The following is a 20067-nucleotide window of genomic DNA, read 5'->3' on the forward strand; positions in this document are numbered from 1 at the left end:
TGCGTCCACTGCAGGAGTAGCCCATCTTTTGGAAAAATTTTCTTCCATAGGATATAGGACAGAGAACTTCTTAGGTGGTAAGAAGATCTTATCTGGCTTGTTCCAATCTTGGAACAAAACTCCCTCTAATAGAGGATGGATCGGAAACACAGCATTGCTTTGAGGCGCCCTCAGTGAGCCCAAAGCTGAAACCGTCGATACCTGGAGATCTGGTACTGGCAAGTTGAATGCCCTATGGACCAAGTCCGACAATCCTTGAATCCACCAGCTCTCCCTCAGGGAGACTGCCCCAGACTCCTCTGTATCCGGATCTTCGATCCCTGAACCTACTTGGTCCTTGTCCAAGAGGTCGTCCAATTCCCCTGAGGAAAGGACCTCCTCTTCTGAGGGTCCGCGCTCGGGCGACGGAGATCTATTCCGCTTACTGCCCCGCATAGCTGCGGCTATCATTTTACCCATGCTTTTCTGCATCTCTTTTAAAGAGGTGAGTAATACCTCCTCCGTGACCATCTTAGGGTTGGACTGACCCGCGTCAGCTCCAGCCCCAGATCCCGATGGCCCCAAGGCTCCCTGTGGGGAAAGCAGCGGCATAGCTTTGTCCGAGACCTCAGACTCTCTGGGGGAATCCCCACCTCTTGTACCCTTGTTTTTTGATGCCATGGTACAATACCGAGGTACACCTGCTACTTATTGGTACCTGGGACTTATAAATAGTTAAATGCCCAAACACCTGTTTGGGGGATAAAAAATGCTTCCTCTCCCCTAGATGACACTTTTTTTTTTTTTTTTTTTCAAATCTAGGAAAGAAAAAACATTCTGTCCCCCTGAGTAGTATTGCAAGAAAAACTATGAGATGGAAAAGAAACAGCCTATTCCTAGGCTTGAAAACAGTCTTCTGAAGACTGCAATATTCTTTCTGGCCACTGTGTGTCCTCGGCGCCCCGTGCTTGCCGTTCTGGTCTTTCCTCCTCAGTTCCAAAGTATTGAATGAGCTATATGGAACAAACAAGGAAGGGCCGCCCCTTCCTTAAGCCACTGACCCGCCCTTCCCCCCCAGCAATCTCAAACAGGAAATGCCCCTCCCGACAGGGGGGGGGTGGGGTTGGGAGGAAGGGACCTCTCTGCTCCAGCAAACTGCAGCCTGCAGCCTGGAACCATGAGGAGGTCAGCGTTTTGCCTGCTTTGCAGGCCGTGAGGAGGAAGACTGAATGGAGCATCGCCTGGAGGCTTGCAGGTAAGCACAGCTCTCTGACACACACATATACTTTTATATCACACAGGCCCCACTCAATGCTTTTCCAACACTACAAGGGAGGTCACATCTTATGGGGAATAATACATATAGAGCCATCCTATCTTTATGATATGTGACTAGTTTGCCAGATGCAGTGCATAACTTTAGGCATGTCCCCTGTGACCCCCCAGAAAAAACCTGCTAAGAACCAAGTTCCGCAAGTTTTCCCCTCACTTACCTGCTCCATGCCGCAGGACTTTGCCAAGCAAGAGGCCCAATCTTCCCCCATCTCGGTGGGGATGTCTAGACCTTCAGGCCCTGGGTTCCTATGAAGGATCCACTGTCCTGGGCCCATATAGCACTCTGGCAACAGAAACATTAGGCACCCAAAGGTTTCTAAGTTCTGGGCCCAGGGTCCAGCTCTCTAAAAAGAAAAGCATTATGGGCTATACCCCAAGGGTTTGGGGTCCGGTTACTGACCACTTTAGCGCTGAGGCTTTTTTGGACAGAACCGGTTAGCTCACCTAATCCCAAGGATGTGGAGGCAAGCTAAACCATGACTAACACCTAAGACACTGGCGGAAAAACTGAGGTACTCCTCCTATGGGAGGGGGTTATATAGGGAGGGGCATTTCCTGTTTGAGATTGCCAGTGTCTACACCTGAAGGTACTCCATATAACCCATATAGTAATGAATGCCGCTCTGTGTCCCGTGATGTACGATAAAGAAAAGAACTTTTAAAATCAGTTCCTGGCAGTTTCCATTTTGCTTGTGGGCATTGTGAAGGCCACAAGCAGTCATTTCCTGGAAGCGTCGGCTGTATAGAACGAGCGAGCAGCGTGTCTAACAAATGAGCGGCGTGTCTAACCAATGAGCGACGAGCGGCATCTCCAGCTGACGAACTGCTCATACTCGGGGATTTCCGTCTGATTCAATTGTGCCTGCTCAGACCATCCCGGAAACTATCTGATAGCAGAACCAGCTCCATCGAACAACGACGTTCCGCATTGTCTGCTAGAAACATGACACGCCAAACTCTCAGCTGACATTGCAGCGCTGGGGAAAGGAGTAGGAACGCCCACTCCCACGGGAGGGAAAGCCCGGAAGTGCGAGCTAAAAACAAAAATCTACGGTATTTACACTATACATTTTTTTTTTAAGGGGCTATTTAACTTGGTGATAGAGTTCCCCTTGTGCCAGGAGGTAGTTGTTTTTTTGGGTGAACCTCCGCTTTAAGACAACTAGCCTGTCGGATTTTTCTGCATACGATTACTGCCAGCGGCTCTAGCCCCTAGCAGTAATCATTGTGTTCTGCTGGCTGGGAAGGCTCCCCGATGACAGAATACAATAACGCAGATTGTGTCGATGGGGGAAATCAAGCGATTTTCTTTCCTTCCACCCGTGTTGAAAGGAAAGAGAATCGTATCATCTATGGCCTACCTAAAGCCTGGTACACATCATAAGAATATCGGACGAATGATCGGATTTTTTTGTGCATGCTAGTCTCATATCGAAAATGAATAGGTTACTAGAGTTAAAAAATTCTCGTAAAACGGACTACAACTTTCCACGATGGTGTAATGTATTGTATTATATTAGGCATGCGTTGTCTCCGTCAATAAGGCGAATATTGTGCGGATTAAAACAAAAATCGTTTGTTCCGTTATCGTTAGAGAACAATTTTTGTGCCTGTTCCTTTTGGATAATTTTGCGCGAACTTTTGTGATCAGCTCTAGAAATCTGTGTACCAACAATCAGATTATCGGACGATAAGCGGCGTTTTTCGTCTGATTTTTCTCATTGAGTGTATTGGGCAGAAGACTCTTCCCAAGACTGTTCACTCACAATTCTACACATCTATGGGCAGCTTTACAATCCAAATAAAGATCGGACTCCATGATTAGGGTCAGAAGATTTACAGTCTGCAAACATCCAACTGAAGGAGTTTGTGTTGTCAGTGGAATCCGGCCACCGAGCGAGCGGTCTGGGATAATCTTGCATGTTCCAGTTCTCTGTACAGGAAGCGGTAACACTAGGAATGTCTTCATAAGTGAGCTAATCACTAAGTTATCCCAGCCGGGGAACATGAACCCAACAAATTAACTACTTTAAAAATGGCCCGGCAGCTTTTCTTTCAACGAGCGGCATTTCCAGCTGCAGATCTCCCGGTGAACAATGGCAGTGACAGATCCAGAGGACGGACCTGATGGGCGTTTCAATGAAGCGTCAAGACAATTAAAACGCCGTGTTTGAAAGCTTCCATCGGTGCCTGAGCTTTGTTGAACTGAACCGTTTTCTCAGACAGCCACTATTAGGCTGCATTCACACCTGAGCGGAGGTCGTTCGGTCGTGCGTATTCATGCTTTTTTGCGCGTTTTTTATTTTAGCCAATAGGAAAAAATATCATCTTTTCATCACTTGTTGCCATGTTGGTAGATTTTTTTTATCTTCTGCCTGGGTGAAATGTTCTATTGATTAAAGCGACAAAACGCCCGTAGCAAACGCTCGTTGTCGCGCTAGTATCGAGCGTTTACTTTCTATGGGAAATAGAAACGCTCAAAAACGCCCAATTCGCGCGACAAAAAAGGGTCCGGAACTTGTTTGAGCTTCAGGCGTTCGGTGTCAGGCGTTTTGGAGTGGAAATGTGAACCATCTTCATAGGGAATAATGTTTTTTTCCCTCCTCTAGAGTTTTTGAGTGTCGCGCTTCAGGCGAGAAAACGCTCAGGTGTGAATGCAGCCTTGCTGTCCAAATCCTTGGCGCGGCATTTTTCATTGGTGTGCACATGGCATCCTTTTCTATGAGCGATTACATTGGGGGAGATTTATTAAAACTGGTGCACACAGAATCTGGTGCAGCTGTGCATAGTAGCCAATCGGCTTCCAGGTTTTATTGTCAAAGTTAAAGGGGTTGTAAAGGTACAATTTGTTTTTCCTAAATAGCTTCCTTTACCTTAGTGCAGTCCTCCTTCACTTACCTCATCCTTCCATTTTGCTTTTAAATGTCCTTATTTCTTCTGAGAAATCCTCACTTCCTGTTCTTCTGTCTGTAACTCCACACAGTAATGTGAGGCTTTCTCCCTGGTGTGGAGTGTCGTGCTCGCCCCCTCGGACTACAGGAGAGTCAGGACGCTCTCTACGTTGCAGATAGAGAAAGGAGCTGTGTGTTAGTGGGCATCCTGACTCTCCTGTAGTCTAAGGGGGGGGGGGGGCGAGCACAACACTCCACACCAGGGAGAAAGCCTTGCATTGCGGTGTGGAGTTACAGACAGAAGAACAGGAAGTGAGGATTTCTCAGAAGAAATAAGGACATTTAAAAGCAAAATGGAAGGATGAGGTAAGTGAAGGAGGACTGCACTAAAGTAAAAGGAAGCTATTTAGGAAAATAAATAATTTGTACCTTTACAACCCTTTTAAAGTGGTAGTAAACCATAGTTTTTTTATGTTTTTGTTTTCCAACCTGAAAAGCAAAAGTTATAATTTGCTAGTATGCATTGCATACTAGCAAATTATGTGAAACTTCCCTTAAAGTGTAGCTGCGCCGTTAAAAAAAAAAATATATATATATATAAAAAAGCCAGCAGCTACAAATACTGCTGACTTTGAATATTAGGACACTTACCTGTCCTGGAGTCCAGCGACATCTGCAGCAGAAGATGAGCAATCGCTCATCACTCGGCTGCCCCTACCGCAATCCTTGGTGAGGGAATCAGGAAGTGAAGCGTTCCGGCTTCACTGCCCAATTCCCTACGGTGCATGCGCGAGTCACGCATTACCGTCCTCACTGGTCTGGGAGCCGAGACGCACTACCGGCAGAGAGGACTCGCGGTAGTGGGTGCGAATACCTGTCTTAGACAGGTATCTGCACCCCCCTCCCCCTGAAAGGTGTCAAATCTGACAGTGGACGAGAGGGGGGGGGGGGACGACTATTCCGATGAGTGGAAGTTCTACTTTAGGGTGGAGCTCCGCTTTAAAACAAAGCCTGTCAGTGGCGCAATGTCACAGCCTACAGGGCTTCCATCTTTACCTGGTCTTCCATCCAGGTTGGCAGGCTCTGGTCCTTTGATTGGACGAGCCGAGAAGACGTCACTCCCATGGAAGCCGCGGTTCACAGCACAGGACTCTAAAGCAGGGGGTCTCCAAACTCTCTACACAAAGGTCCAGCTTACTGTCCTTCAGAGTTTAGGGGGGGACGGACCGTGGCCAGTGAGAGTAGAAAATGCCCCAGCGTCAGATGCCCCATCATTGGTTTTAGTGGGAACATTAGTGCTCCATTGTTGGTATCAGTGGAAGAATTCGTGCCATGTTGTCCGTATCAGTGGGAGGAATAGTGCCCCATCATTGGTGTCTGTGGGAGGATCGGTGCCCCAAAGGCCGAATAGAGGCAAGCAAAGTGCCACATCTGGCCCCAGGGCTGCAGTTTGGAGACCACTGCTCTAAAGGAACAGCATAGGTATGCCGTTCCTATAGAGCGCATGCACCAGTGACGTCACTGGAGGCTTTGCAAGTAAATATCTTCTATTCTAAATGGTGCTGCTGTGCTTGAGGGCGAGGACTGACGTTAAAAAATTTTTTTTTATATATATATATATATATAATATATATATATAATATATATATATATATATATATATATATATATATATATATATATATATATATATATATATATATATATATATATATATATATATATATATATATATATATATATATTACACATACACACACACACACACACACACACACACACACACACAGTGTAAATTGACAGGGCTATATACTGCAAAATTAAAGTTGGATTGGCACTTTTTCTTCAAGCCAAACCTGAACTTAGCAATTTTTTAAATATACACTGTATGATTAAACATTAAGAATCAAGGTCACGATTCTTTTCCCCTTGCGATCTTAAAGCATTTTCTCAATTCAATGCAGAGTTCTCTGCTCAAGCTGACAGCATGTCAAAACAAAAACACACACACACACACACACACACACACACACACACCAGGCAGTCTGCCAAGTTTCACAACATTCCTCAGCTGTTTAACTATAAAAACATTGTAAATTTGTGTTCTTTAGATCAAAGGAATGAACTTCAGTCTGTAAAAGAGGGAAGTTTAACCACTTAAAGACTAAACCCATGTCTGACACTTGTTGGTTTCAAGTTAAAAAAATAGTGTTGCTAGAAAATTACTTAGAACCCCCAAAACACATATTTATAGCAGAGACCCTAGAGAATAAAATGGCAGTTGTTGCCCAATTTTTTTGTATAATGTGAAAGATGTTAGGCCACAATAATTGCAATTTTTATTCCAAGCAAAAAAAAACAAAAACTAATTGTCATTCTCATTTTTCCCCAGAATCATGCAGCTCTAATATACGCTATAGGGTAAACAGACCTGGGACACCTTTGGGCGCTTCAAAGAGAATAGTAATGTGGCGTACATAGTGCCCTGTTCAGGCCCTGTTCCGAGTCACATTCAAATCTAAATAATGGGCCAGATTCAGAAAGATCAGGGGATCTTTCTGCTGGCATAACGTATCTTCGATACGTTACGCCGCCCTAAACTTTGGGCGGAAGTTCCATATGAAAAAAAAAGAACTTGTGCCCTTAGTTACGGCGGCGTAACGTATGTGTGGCCTAATTCAAATGGGGATGTTGGGGCCGTGTTTTATTTAAATTTGACCCCGCGTTTAAGTTTTTTGTGAACGGCGCATGCGCCGTTCGTGAAAAAAATCCCAGTGCGCATGCTCGAAAAATCCTCTGCAAAACGTCATTGCTTTCGACGTGAACGTAAATTACGTCCAGCCCTATTAGCGAACGACTTACGCAAACGACGTAAAATTTTCAAAACTCGACGCGGGAACGACGGCCATACTTAACATTAGCTACGCTTCATATAGCAGGGGTAACTATACGCTGTAAAAAGGCCTAACGTAAACGACGTAAAAAAAATGCGCCGGCCGGACGTTTCTGAATCGGCGTAACTACCTAATTTGCATATTCCTCGCGCAACTATACGGAAGCGCCACCTAGCGGCCAGCGTGAAAATGCAGCCTAAGATAAGACACTTACACCAGTCGGATCTTAGGGATATCTATGCGTAACAGATTCAGGCGCATAGATACGACCGGCCGGACTCAGAGATATGACGGCGTATCTGGTTTCTGAATCCGGCCCACTGTGTCTGGGTTTCAGGCGGACTGAAACCCAGACACATGATTCCCAACCTGGACAGGTGGCAACCCTACATGAAAGGGTAAATGGGCCCATAGTAAAAGAGCCCCATTTCATCAGACCAGGGCATGGTAATCCAAAACAGTCCAAGGGACGAGGACACGTTCATTTATTCAGAATTACACAACGGGACGCAGCCATGGAACTACTTCTGTCCAAAACTGCCAACAGCAAAAAAAAAAAAAAAAAAAAAAAAAAAAACAGACAACTGTCACTTTTTTTTTTTAAATTCAATACTTTTTTTTATTGTTTCCATCCATATACAAAACAGAAAATATAAATCCATATTTTACACTCAACTGTCACACTTTAGTTCATATCACTCAAAATGAAAAGCCAGAGAGAACATGGGGAATAACGGACGTAGACGAGGGAGTTGTGTTCTCCAACACACAGCTGACCTCCTGCCCAGTAATCCCAGTACAATACAGAAAGCTTCCCCCTTTGATGCCACCTTTTGCACATGCAGCTAGTAGATAACAAAAAGCTGTCAAATCTCTTATTTTAAACACAATGTTGACAACCCTCTAAAGCTTTGGGTTTGTCACTATGCAGCAGCGAGAGCCAGAAATATTAAAGAAGATCTCTCTATGAGGAAGGTTACATGTAATGATTGGATATAAACCTCCCTCCATGCACACAGTCCAGATATCAGGGAGTCCGCTTCCACTCGCTGAGCAAGACGGTTGTTAGGAAAATTCTCTCCAATATCTATTTGACAACTTAGGCCAGTAGATAGCGGAAGTACCAGGATTAAAAAAAAAAAAAAAAAAAAAAAAAACACTTTGAAATGCTTTAAATATATCTCCATATCATATATCAGATCATATCTCTATTACAGACCATTCCATATCTCCATACCACACCATTTTGTACAAAATCATATCATATCTCCATTCCAGACTACAAAGTACGTTTTCTCCTTCACTGATAAGGCGGCACTGACAAGGCGGCACCAATGAGGTGGCTCTGATGGGCATTGATAGGCGGCACTGATAGGCTGCAATGATGGGTACTTAGGGGTGGCACTGATAGATACCCAAAGCCAGATACAAGTCCAAAGGAGAACGAAGATTTGCGGGCCAAGGACCCAGACTATGGAACGCTCTACCAACCAGCATCCGATTGGAGGTAAACCACCTGGCCTTCAGGAGAAAGATCAAGAGCCATCTCTTCTGAGGGCCCAGGGAATGGATACCAAAGCGCCCAGAGGCAATTCAGTTTGCATGTGTTGCGCTATATAAGTTTCTCACTCACTCACAGGCATCGATACATGGCACTGATATGCATCCCTGGTGGCACTGGCAGGAATTTTGGGTGGGCACTAGTTGGCAGCTTTCTGGGCATTGATTGACAACTGCCTTTGCACAGATTGTCATTTCCCTAGTGGTCTAGGGGGCATACCTGGTGGTCCAGTGTGGATGCCCATCCCTGGTGGTCCTGGGCGGCATACTGGTGGTCCTGGGCGGGCATCTGAGGGCGGGGGGGCTGCGCTAAACCACCGTCTGGCCGTCATTTTGCTAAAGGCCAGACGGGAAGTGGTTAAATCCTTACATTTGCCCAGTTTTTTGGGCCTTTCAAAAACACATCAACTTCAGAGATTACATGTTTACTTGCTGCCTAATATATCCCATCCACTTTCAGAATTAATGAGATAATTCATGATATTCACTTTATCTCTCAGTGGTCCTAAGGTTATGGCTGATCAGCGTATATCTCCATACCATACAATACCGCAATGCTGCTGGAGTTTTGATACTACTAAGCTTGGCGCCCAAAAAGAAACAGGAGCTTTTTTGGGGGCGGCAAACTTCACGCAATGCGATTTGCACCGCGTTTGAGATACCATTGAAAATAATGGCACCTGAACTTACGTTTTGGAATTGTGCTGCCTTGTAAGATCGGGGGCAGAATCACAGAGATTCTACCACGATCCAAAAATACCCCGGTGTGATTGGAGCCTTATATAGTCAAGCAGATACAATGCAAGCTCTTTACTTTAGGTACAATTCCCAGGCCAGCGCTTTATATTATAACAGATACTATGTAACAGTTTTGCTTTATGTATCATTCTTACACAGCAGTTGTGAAAATTGCTATTAGCTTAAAAAAAAAAAAACACAGATACGATGTAATTTCTCTTATTTAGATATCACTGCTAGGTCAGTTCTGCATACTAGCAGCTCTATAGTACAAAAGATATACTCAGAATGAATATAAAACTTTATGAGTTCCTACCTATTCTACAGTGCCCCAAGCCCACCCCTTATTGAAGCCTAGCTATTAGAGCCTCAAAAAAGCCAAAACAAAAAAACACCCCATTGAAATCCATGCGTCCAGCACCCTGCATGTAGATTAGGGAACGCATGGATAGGGCCACTGCTAGTATCTCTTTACAGTACAACAGATACACTTAAATTGGAGTTCCACCCATAAATATAACATTACATCAGTAGCTTTAAAAAAATGTCATTAGTCCTTTACGGATTTTTTTTTTTTTTTTTTTTAGATGCCTTCAAAGTGTTGTTGCTAGGCAGAATAGTTAATCTTCCCACTTCCTGCACCTAGGTGCTTAATGCTTCCTAACCTACACCGCACAGACTCCTGGGAATGTAGTGGGTGTAACTTTCCAGGAGTCTGTGCACTCCCCAGTTTTAAAGAATCATGTGACTTGGACAGCACAGGTGCTGAAACCTGATCTGACACTGCTTGTGCAGCACTGAGCATGTGCGAGATCTGCAAGGCTGAAATCCAGGAAGTCATACAGTCTGGCTTCATGATGCCCACACTTAGGATGGCCCCAGTCAATTTCTAATTTTATAAAGTGTCTAAATGCTGTAACAACCTAACAAAACGGACCTTAGTTTACAGACTTACTTTACTAGAATACATTAAGCTTGTGTATTACAGGGGTATTTATATTTAAAAAAGTGAAATTGTGGCCGGAACTCCGCTTTAACTGCTATGTTAGTTCTGAATATCACTAGTAACTCATTAGGCCCCATTCACACGTTTGTGTATTGAAGTCATGGGCAGAATCGCACAATTCTACATGTGGATTGTAGAATCACAGAAAAAAATAAAAATAAATGTGTTGGTTGTGCCATTAATTCTTAAAGAGGTTGTAAATGCTCTGCATTTTTCACCTTAAAACAATCTATGCATTAAGGTGAAAACCCCTCCTTAGTAAAGCATAGCCCCCCTTTTTTACTTGCCTGAGCCCCGTAATTCCTGCGACGGGAACAAGCACACCAGCCCTGGCCGGTGTCTCGTGTCCAGGGCTCAAGTCCTGCGGGAACGCGTGGAAACGGAGTTCCTGCACTTTTTTCAAAGCTGGAACGCAGTTCCCTTTGCAGGACTAGAGCAGCCGAGCCGCCCAAGCCGATCTTTCACTAAGCGGCGATGCCCAGCTCGAGTCACTGTCAGGGGCAGGTGAACCTTAATAATCCTTTGTGTTACTGGCTGCTTCCGGTATATGTATTCCGTCACTTCCTCGATGCCGCAATGTCTCGAGTTATCGCGGGATTTAGAAAGAACTTGCTTAAAGTTCTTTCTAAATCCCACGATAACTCGCGGCAGACCTCCGCAACGTCTCTTGGGAACAATGACAAAAGCTCCCAGGAGACATTGCGGCATCGAGGAAGTGACGGAATACCCGCACACTACCCAATGAATCCATATACAGGAAGCGGCCGGTAACATAAAAGGATTACTAAGGTACAGTGGATTTAGTAATTATGCATACGAGCGTATAATTTTATTTTTTTGGGTGGGGGAGTGGATCTTGGGTAGGAGTTCCCACACTTTTTCCCCCAGGACTTGACCATGACATACGATACAAGCGCCGGAGGACAAAAGGAGGGGAGCGCTGCAGTCGCCGCTTAAAGCGGCCCCAGGGCCAGTTCAGCCCTGCTCCTGGCTCTCCCTAGCAAATCCAGGGGGGGGGGCCAAACGACCCCCCTTGCCCTATGGAGCGGACACCCATGCCTGCTTGTGTCCTGATTGGATAGACTGCTAGCAGCACAGCCATTCATTTTCAATGAAATCCAATGACGCTGGCGCCTGGGGGGGGGGGGGTGGAGGGGCACCCACATGAGTGCCCAGAGGAGGCATCCCCAGAAAAAAAAAAAGAGGATCTGGGCCACTCTGTGCATAACCAACTGCACATTGGAGGCAAGTATGACTTTTTTTTTTTTTAAACAAGGGAAATTAAGAAACTTTACAACCCCTTTAATGGCACCCCAAATGCGGTGCGATTTTGCCACGATTGTCATGAAACAAAATTCTAGAAAATTGCAGCAAAACATGTAAAGCTAAAATGCACGGACTCCGTGCCAAAATTTGGTACATGAGCTTCTTTGGCACAATGTTGGAGCTGAGGGAGGTCCATTGAAAATGAATGGTGCCGCTCCAAAAAAAAATGTATTTATATATATTATATATATACACACACACACACACACACACATATATATATAAAATATAAATGGGAGAGGAGCATGAAAAATGCAACGGGCAGCATCGCTCAGGTCTGGACAGGGCCTTAGAATACAACAGATCTACTTCTCTGAGATATCATCACCTAGGTCAGTTCTGAATATTGGGGTAGATTCAGGAAAGAATTACGCCGGCATATCCATAGATACGCCGCGTAATTCCAAAGCTGCGCCGGCGTATCTACTTTCTGTATTCAGAAAGCTAGATACGCCGACATTAGCCTAAGATACGATTGGCATAAGTCTCTTACTCCGTCGTATCTTAGGGTGCATTCTCACGCTGGCCGCTAGGGGCGCTTCCGTTGTTGTCGGCGTAGATTATGCAAATTAACTAGATACGCCGATTCACAAACGTACGTACGCCCGGCGCAACTTATTTACGTCGTTTACGTTAGGCTTTTTAAGCGTAAGGTTGTTCCTGCTATTAGGAGGCGCACGCAATGTTAAGTATGGACGTCGTTCCCGCGTCGAAATTTGAATTTCTTACGTTGTTTGCGTAAGCCGTTCGCGAATAGGGCTGGACGTAATTTACGTTCACGTCGAAACCAATACGTCATTGCGCCGTACTTGGAAGCAATGCACACTGGGATATGTACACGGACGGCGCATGCGCTGTCCGTACAAAACGTCAACCACGTCGGGTCATCCATTATTTACATAAAACACGCCCCCCCTTCCACATTTGAATTACGCCGGCCCCATTTACGCTACGCCACCACAACTTACGGAGCAAGTGCTTCGTGAATACAGCCCTTGATCCTGTAGGTTACGGCGGCGTAGCGTAAATACGATACGCTGCGCCGCCGTATGAGTGCGCGCCCCTACCTAAATCGACCCCATTGTTAGTAACTCAGATCTACTTCTCTGATTTAGATATTCTTGGGTCAGTTCTGAATAGATTTCTGTTTAGGGTAGAATGTTGGAATACTTGCACATGGTACTGACGTATGAAAATCTGAGATTCCCGGCAGAAAGTTTCTGCATAAAAATTTTCACGTTTTTCGTGCACACACACACACACACACGTGTAAAAATTCTTCTAGCTTTTCAGAAAGTGAGTCATACGTGTATATGGGCCTAAAATACCGTTCAGCAATGCAGATTTGATTGTTATACTTTACACATAGCACATTTAAGGACGCCTGTGTGTACAGTACAATAAAAACAATAAACTGCTTTTAGATCAGTAAAAAAACAAACAAAAAAAAAAAACTGGCATTTTTAGGCATCCATGTGGAAGAGGCCCTAGGCTGGCCATACATTATACAATTTATCTACCAAAGCCATATACTAGGAGGTCAAGCTTAAAGACTTTCAATTTGTATGCAATCAAGGAAGGCGCTTCCACTACATATTTGAAGGTAAATCAAAAGGAAATGGAATCATTAGTATTATACAGGATTTATATAGTGCCAGCAGTTTGCGCAGTGCTTTACAATGTTAGGGCAAACGTTGTATAGGGCAGCACAGTGGCCAAGTGGTTAGCACTTCCACCTGGTAGCACTGGGGTCGCCGTTTTGAATCCCAACTACGGCACAACCTGGCTGGAGTTTGCAAGTTCTCCCTGTGCCTGCGTGGGTTTCCTCCCACACTCCAAAGACATTCTGGCAGGGTAACTGGATCCCGTGTATATTGGCCCTATGTGTATGAATGTGAGTTAGATTAGATTGGAAGCTCCTCCAGGTCAGGGACCGATGTGAATGTACAATATATATGTAAAAGCACTGTATAAATTGACACTATACAAGAACCCGTAATAAGAAAATTGTAGAATGTATGGCCAGATTTAGACATCATCTGTAGGTCAGTTCTGAATATCCCTTTTCAAAGTAGAAAAGATCTACTTCTGCGATTAGTTAGTAGCAGTACCAGGACAGGGTTGTCCAACACCCAGGGCAGGGATCGAGAATTGCACCCCCCCCCCCCCCCATTAATACATGCTATAGAATGGGTGTCCATTTTTTTGTTCCTTTGCTTTGCTGCACCCCAGGGCAACTGTCCCTCCTGCCCATCCCTCGTCCAGGCCCCGATTCCTAGTAGCTTTCTTTGGTTATACTCCGATTAAGATATCATCTCTAGGTCCGTTACGATTACTAGCAGTGTCAGGACAGGGTTGCCCAGTACAAAGATCTAGAATTACACATCCCTCCCCCATTATTAATGCATGCTATGGAATGGTTGTACTTCAATGGTTGTGCTTCACTATGCCCCAGGCAACTGTTCCTCCTGCCCACCCCTTGTCCTGGCTTCCTAGTAGCGGTCTTTGGTTATACGTCTCTGATTAGGATATGAGCTCTAGGTTAGTTCTTATAATATCACTTTATAGTAGAACAGATCTACTTATCTGATTAGGATCTCATCTCTAGGTCAGTTCTGATTACTAATGGCTCTCTTTGGAAAGTATTCTCCGATATAGGTATAGTATTCAAAGCCGCAATTGATTCCCCCCCCCCTTATCAATAAAAGGACAATCTCTGGTACTTTGCCTAGACATCAGTTAAGTTGGCAAGCATGCCTCCAGAAGTGTCCAGACTGCTTATGTCAGCAAACACTGTACAGCCAACATCAACATCTGTGCCATGCATACCACTATGACATCCCTAGAAATCACACATCTAATGGATCAGTGGAAAGGTGCCAAGACCCAGCGAGAACTGCCCCCCCCCCCCCCTCCACCAGGAGGAGCCACAACCTGAGAGCTGCCACCTACCAGAGGATCCCCACTTGGGAACTGCCACCCCCAAGGAGCCCCATATGGGAATTTCTACCCCCAAGATCCCCATTCTGAAGCTGCCACCCCCACCCCACTTGGGAACTGCCACCCCCCCTCAGGAGCCCCATTTCGGAACTGCCACCCCACCAGGATCCCCATTCAGGAACTGCCACCCACCATCATCCCCATATGGGAACTGCCTCCCTCTAGAGCCGCATATAGGAAATGCCACCCCCCCAGGATCCCCGTTTGAAAAGTATCATCCCCCAGGATCCCCATTTGGGAACTGCCACCAACTAGGAGCCGCATATAGGAAATGCCACCCCACCCCCCAGGATCCCCATTCATTTAGTGCCCCCCCCCCCCCCCAGGAGCCCCATTTGGGAACTGCCACCCACCATCATCCCCATATGGGAACTGCCTCCCCCTAGGAGCCGCATATAGGAGGAAATGCCACCCCCACCCCCCAGGATCCCCATTAAGGAACTGCCACCCCCCAGGAGCCCCATTTGGGAACTGCCAACCCCCCCCTAGGATCCCCATTTGGGAACTGCCACCCCACCAGGATCCCAATTTGGGAACTGCCACCCCGCAGGAGCCCCGTTTGGAAATGATCACCCCCCAGGAGCCCCCCATCACTTACCTAGCCTGCTGAAGCTCTCTGACAAAGTTCTCCTTAACTTTTTCATCTTGCTCAGCTTCGGAGCCGGCTGTCCTGCGATCATGTCACACATCCAAGCAGCAGAGCTCCAACTTGGAGGAGGGAAGGAGGATGAGCGAAAGTCCAAAGAAGAATCCCAGCGGTGGCTGAAGCTGGCTGCGATCCTCTCCTCCTGCCGCCTTCTAGGTCTCACATACAATCTGTTCCCAAATATTGCGACTCATTTTCTGCAACTTCTCCGCAATGAAAACTTGGAGCAGGAAGCGAAATATTTCCCAACACAGGCAGTGTGGATGTGAGAAGGAGAGAAGAGATGTCTGGGGGGGGGGGTGCAGGATTCTGGGTACAGGGGACCCCTTGTAGACCTGCAGAGGCAGCTTTGGATGGTCCTGCAGCAGCTTCTCATGCAGCCCAGTGCTCAGGCTGTGCTCTGATCTGTCCCACCCCCTCCTCTATCCTCGTCATTGTACACTGTTTATATTCTTAGCTTGAATGATGAAGCAGATCCAGCAGGACTGACTATACATGAGATCCGCACTCTGCTCTGTAGGCTGCTGCTGCTGCTGCTGCCGCCGCCTGCCATAGCTCCACCGCGCCATCTAGTGGCCAAGAGACATGACTGCAGCTCCTAAATCTTCACAATGGAGCTCAGCTGTGTGACACCTAAAGGTCTATCAAGAATTTGATGAGAGCTCATTAGGGTTCTGCATTAAAATGGAGATGTGGTCATTTTATATTTAATTGGGTTACCGGGAGGATCAATATGGCACAGGAGGCGCGACGGCAAAAAGTGCGTAAATGCTATTTTTTTTTAATGTAATTTCTAAGCGATGGAAGAAATTAAAGATGTGGCCAATCTATGGCTCACCAAATCTGCTCCAGTCATCTGCAAGGAAAGTCTGTTATCTGTTAGTCAATAAAATCTATATATATATATATATTGCTCTGTATTATATGCTGGTCTGACACTGACAGTCATGGCATTTTTTTCATACTGCGAATGTCTGCACATTATTATTTTATAGGATTTACAGTGCCTTGCAAAAGTATTCACACCCCTTGGCATTTTTCTTGTTTTGTTGCCACAAAACCTGGAATTAAAGCGGACGTCCGATTTTTTTTTTTTAAAAGCCAGCAGCTACAAATACTGCAGTACTTTTAAAAAATGGACACTTACCTGTCCAGCGCGCCCCTTCCCCCCCACGATGTCGTCCCTCGGCTGCACCCGCCGCCATCCTCGGTTAGGGAATCAGGAAGGGAAGGGTTGCGGCTTCACTGCCCTGTTCCCTACTGCGCATGCGCAAGTAGCACGCCGCGCCGTCACTGGTCCCCACTCTCTCCTGGGAACAGTGTGTTTCCCAGGTGACACCAGAGGGGGGAGGCTCCTTTTTTTTGGGTGGAGCTCTGCTTTAACATGGATTGTTTGAGGATTGGCATCATTTAATTTAAGGAACATGCCCACAAATTTGAAGATGTTTTTTTTTTATTATTATTATTATTGTGAAGCAAACAACAAATAGGACAAAATAATATAAAAAGTCAATGTGCCTAAGGCCCCTTTCACACTGGGGCGGGAGCCGCGGTGGCGGTATAGCGGCGCTATACCGTCGGAATTGCAGTGGCATTCGGCCGCTAGCGGTATTAACCCTCGCTAGCGGCCGATAATGTGTTGGAATGGCCTAGTCAAATTGTTTAAAATGGGAAGGAGCGGTATACATACCGCTCCTCTCACCGCTCCAAAGATGCTGCTGACAGGAGATTTTTTTCTCTCCCGCCAGCGCATCAACTCAGTGTGAAAGCCCTCCGGCTTTCACATTGAGTATGCAGTGCAGGAGTTTTTCAGGCGGTATAGCAGCGCTATTTTTAGTGCTGTACCGCCTGAAAAACTCCTCAGTGTGAAAGGGGTCTAAGGCTCGATTCACACTAAGGCTTTCACATTGAGGCGATGCGCTGGCGGGAGAGAAAAAAATCTCCTGTCAGCAGCATCTTTGGAGCGGTGAGAGGAGCAGCATGTATACCGCTCCTTCCCATTTTAAACAATGGGAAACCGCGGCAATACCGCCTGCAATGCGCCTCTACAGAGGTGCATTGCAGGCGGTATTAACCCTTTATCGGCCGCTAGCGGGGGTTAATACCGCCCCGCTAGCGGCCGAATCCCGCAGCAAATCCGACGGTATAGCGCCGCTATTTTTAGCGGCGCTATACCGCCACCGCGGCTCCCGCCCCAGTGTGAAAGGGGCCTAAGTCTGATCACAGATTTTCTATTGGATTGAGGTCTGGGCTTTGACTAGGCCATTCCAACACATTTACTGTACATGGGATCAACTGTAATTGATTTCGAGGGACTGTCCCTGATTTGGAACAAAGTCCCTCTTTCCTCCACATTTGTCCCTCATTTTGGTTTGATCTATATAGTTGTATACAAAATGCACTATTTAACATTCAAAAAGTATTTCCCAGCGCTAAACCTTTCGCCCCGTTCACATCGGCGCGATTGGACATGACAAATCGCAGCCTATTTCCGGCAGCGGCACTGTCCCAATCGGCGGCACATCGATTTCCAAAAGCAGTTCCTTCACTACTTATGGCAACTTCAGGGGCGATTTCAATAGACATCTGTGCATGAACCCGCACAGGTGGGGTGCTCTATTGTGCAAGATCTACTTGTATTTTTGCCTGGAACTCCACTTTAACTAAACTTTTTTGTTGTTGTAAAATCTTCCTTTCTGGGGGCGTGGCAGGGGGTGTGTCCTGTGCCTACATACTTTTGTTTATAGGTGTCTCTCGTTTCCATCTCAAAAAGTTGGGAGGTATGGATTTATATGGAACCAAAAGTTTGTTTAGCGCTTTAAAACATGAAGGCAGAGGGCCAGATTCTCCAAGAATGGGCGCTGGCGTAGTGTAAGCCATTTACACCACGCCACCGCAACTTACTGGAGCAAGTGTGTTTGCCTGTGTGTGTTTTTTTTGTTGTTGCTGTATTGTTGTTCTCGGCGCATCGAGGCCTACGGGTAACTGACTGCGTTTTGTACTTTTTTGTACTTTTAAGAATTTTAATAAATAAATAAATAAATAAGTGCCGTATTCCTTCAAGCACTTGCTCCGTAATTTGCGGCGGCGTAGTGTAAATGGCCTGGCGTATGGCCGCGTAATTCTAAGGGGGCGGCTTGTATTTAAATTAAGCGCGCCCCCGCGCTGATCGAACTGCGCATGCGCCAGGCGGAAAAAAAGCCCAGTGCGCATGTTCCAGCTCATGACGGAAAACGTCAATGACGCCGATGTGAGCGCCATTGATGTAAAGTCGTATTCGTGAATGACTTAGGAAAACGACGTAACCAACGGAAAAAGCCGATGCGGACCCGTCGCCATACTTAACATGGCATACGGCGGACTGGCGTAAGGTTACCCCTCATATAGCAGGGGTAACCTTACGCTTACGGAAGCGACGTAGACGACGCGGCGCAAATTCATTCGGGAATCGGTGTATCAGTCAAATGAGACCTGAACGTAAACGCCACCTAGCGGTCAGCGTTGTATTGCATTTAGGATCCGACGGTGTAAGTGACTTACACCATTAGGATCCTAGCCTAATTCCGGCGTATCTTGTTTTGCGAATACAAAACAATGATACCCTGGCGGGAATTTCGAATTGCGCCGGTGTATCTGTGTATTTGTAGATACACCGGCGTAATTCGAAATTCCCGCCGGCGTATCATTTTTTTGTATTCGCAAAACATCTGTAGATATCTGTATCTGTAGATACACCGGCGTAACTCTTTTGAGAATCTGGCCCAGACAGTATAGGTATAATACAATTCAATATAAGAGGGATCAGAGGGCCCTGCTAGTTCAAGTGCTATTAAACTCAAAACCAAAAATGTATTATAATGCAGCTTATCAATCTTTAGATGTGGTGGCTGCATTCGTTTTCTTTTCTTAGGCCTTTTCCCTTCTGTTTTCACCTGGTGATCTGGCCAGTAACACACCTCCCGTATTAGTGAGAAATCACTCTGGAGGAATGAGAACAGGAGGCACAGCCAACAGCACCATTGGCAGTCTTGGGGGGGGGGGGGGGGGGTTCACATGTATTAGCAGATTTAGATAAGCTAACAAATTGAAGCCAAACTCCATCTCAGACTTTAGAATAAGTTACAGTAAACAGTTTTTTTAAAGGTTACATAGTTAGTCTGATTGAAAAATGGCACAAGTCCATCCAGTTCAACCAATAGTGTGGGGGGGGGGGATTATGCAATCCTATATACACTATTCTATACCCACAGTTGATCCAGAGGAAGGCAAAAAAAAAACAGCAGAGCATGATCCAAATCCCCCGAGAGGCAATCGGATTTCCCCCCGGATCAACATTGCCTATAAATGTCAGTACCTAGTTATTTTCTGTACATCTAGGAAAGAATCCAGACCTTTCTTAAAGCAATCTACTGAGCTGGCCAGAACCACCTCTGGAGGGAGTCTGTTCCACATTTTCACAGCTCTTACTGTCAGGGCTGTCTTAATGAGAGGGCACACATGGGCAGTGCCCAGGGGCCCAAGCTGCATGGGGGGCCCCTGCCCTTTCCCCAAAGCAGCTTGTCCTTGAGCCTGGGCTGCCCCTCTACATCCCAGATGTCCCCCTAGCACTCTGACCCCTCTTCACCCTAGATATCCCCTACCTCTTACCTACTTGATTTTTGTTTACCTGCACTGTCTCCATTGTAGGGGCCC

The 20067-nt window shown here is 46.0% G+C and overlaps 1 protein-coding gene across 3 annotated transcripts in view; it reads right to left on the reverse strand.

Annotated features, from left to right (window-relative positions):
- Positions 1-15884, reverse strand: part of CDK14 (cyclin dependent kinase 14) — a 601685-nt gene extending 585801 nt beyond the window's left edge. For 2 of the 3 annotated variants that reach the window (XM_040352390.1, XM_040352388.1), the window contains exon 1: positions 15328-15883. In XM_040352390.1, coding sequence (XP_040208324.1) covers positions 15328-15418 — 91 coding nt within the window. In that variant the 5' untranslated portion in view covers positions 15419-15883. Of the gene's footprint in view, positions 1-15327 lie in introns of all 3 variants that reach the window. The other variant, XM_040352389.1, reaches the window with a different exon arrangement.
- Between the last annotated feature and the right edge of the window lie 4183 nt (positions 15885-20067).

The sequence above is a fragment of the Rana temporaria genome, chromosome 5 (assembly GCF_905171775.1).
Source record: "Rana temporaria chromosome 5, aRanTem1.1, whole genome shotgun sequence".
Lineage (NCBI taxonomy): Eukaryota > Metazoa > Chordata > Amphibia > Anura > Ranidae > Rana > Rana temporaria.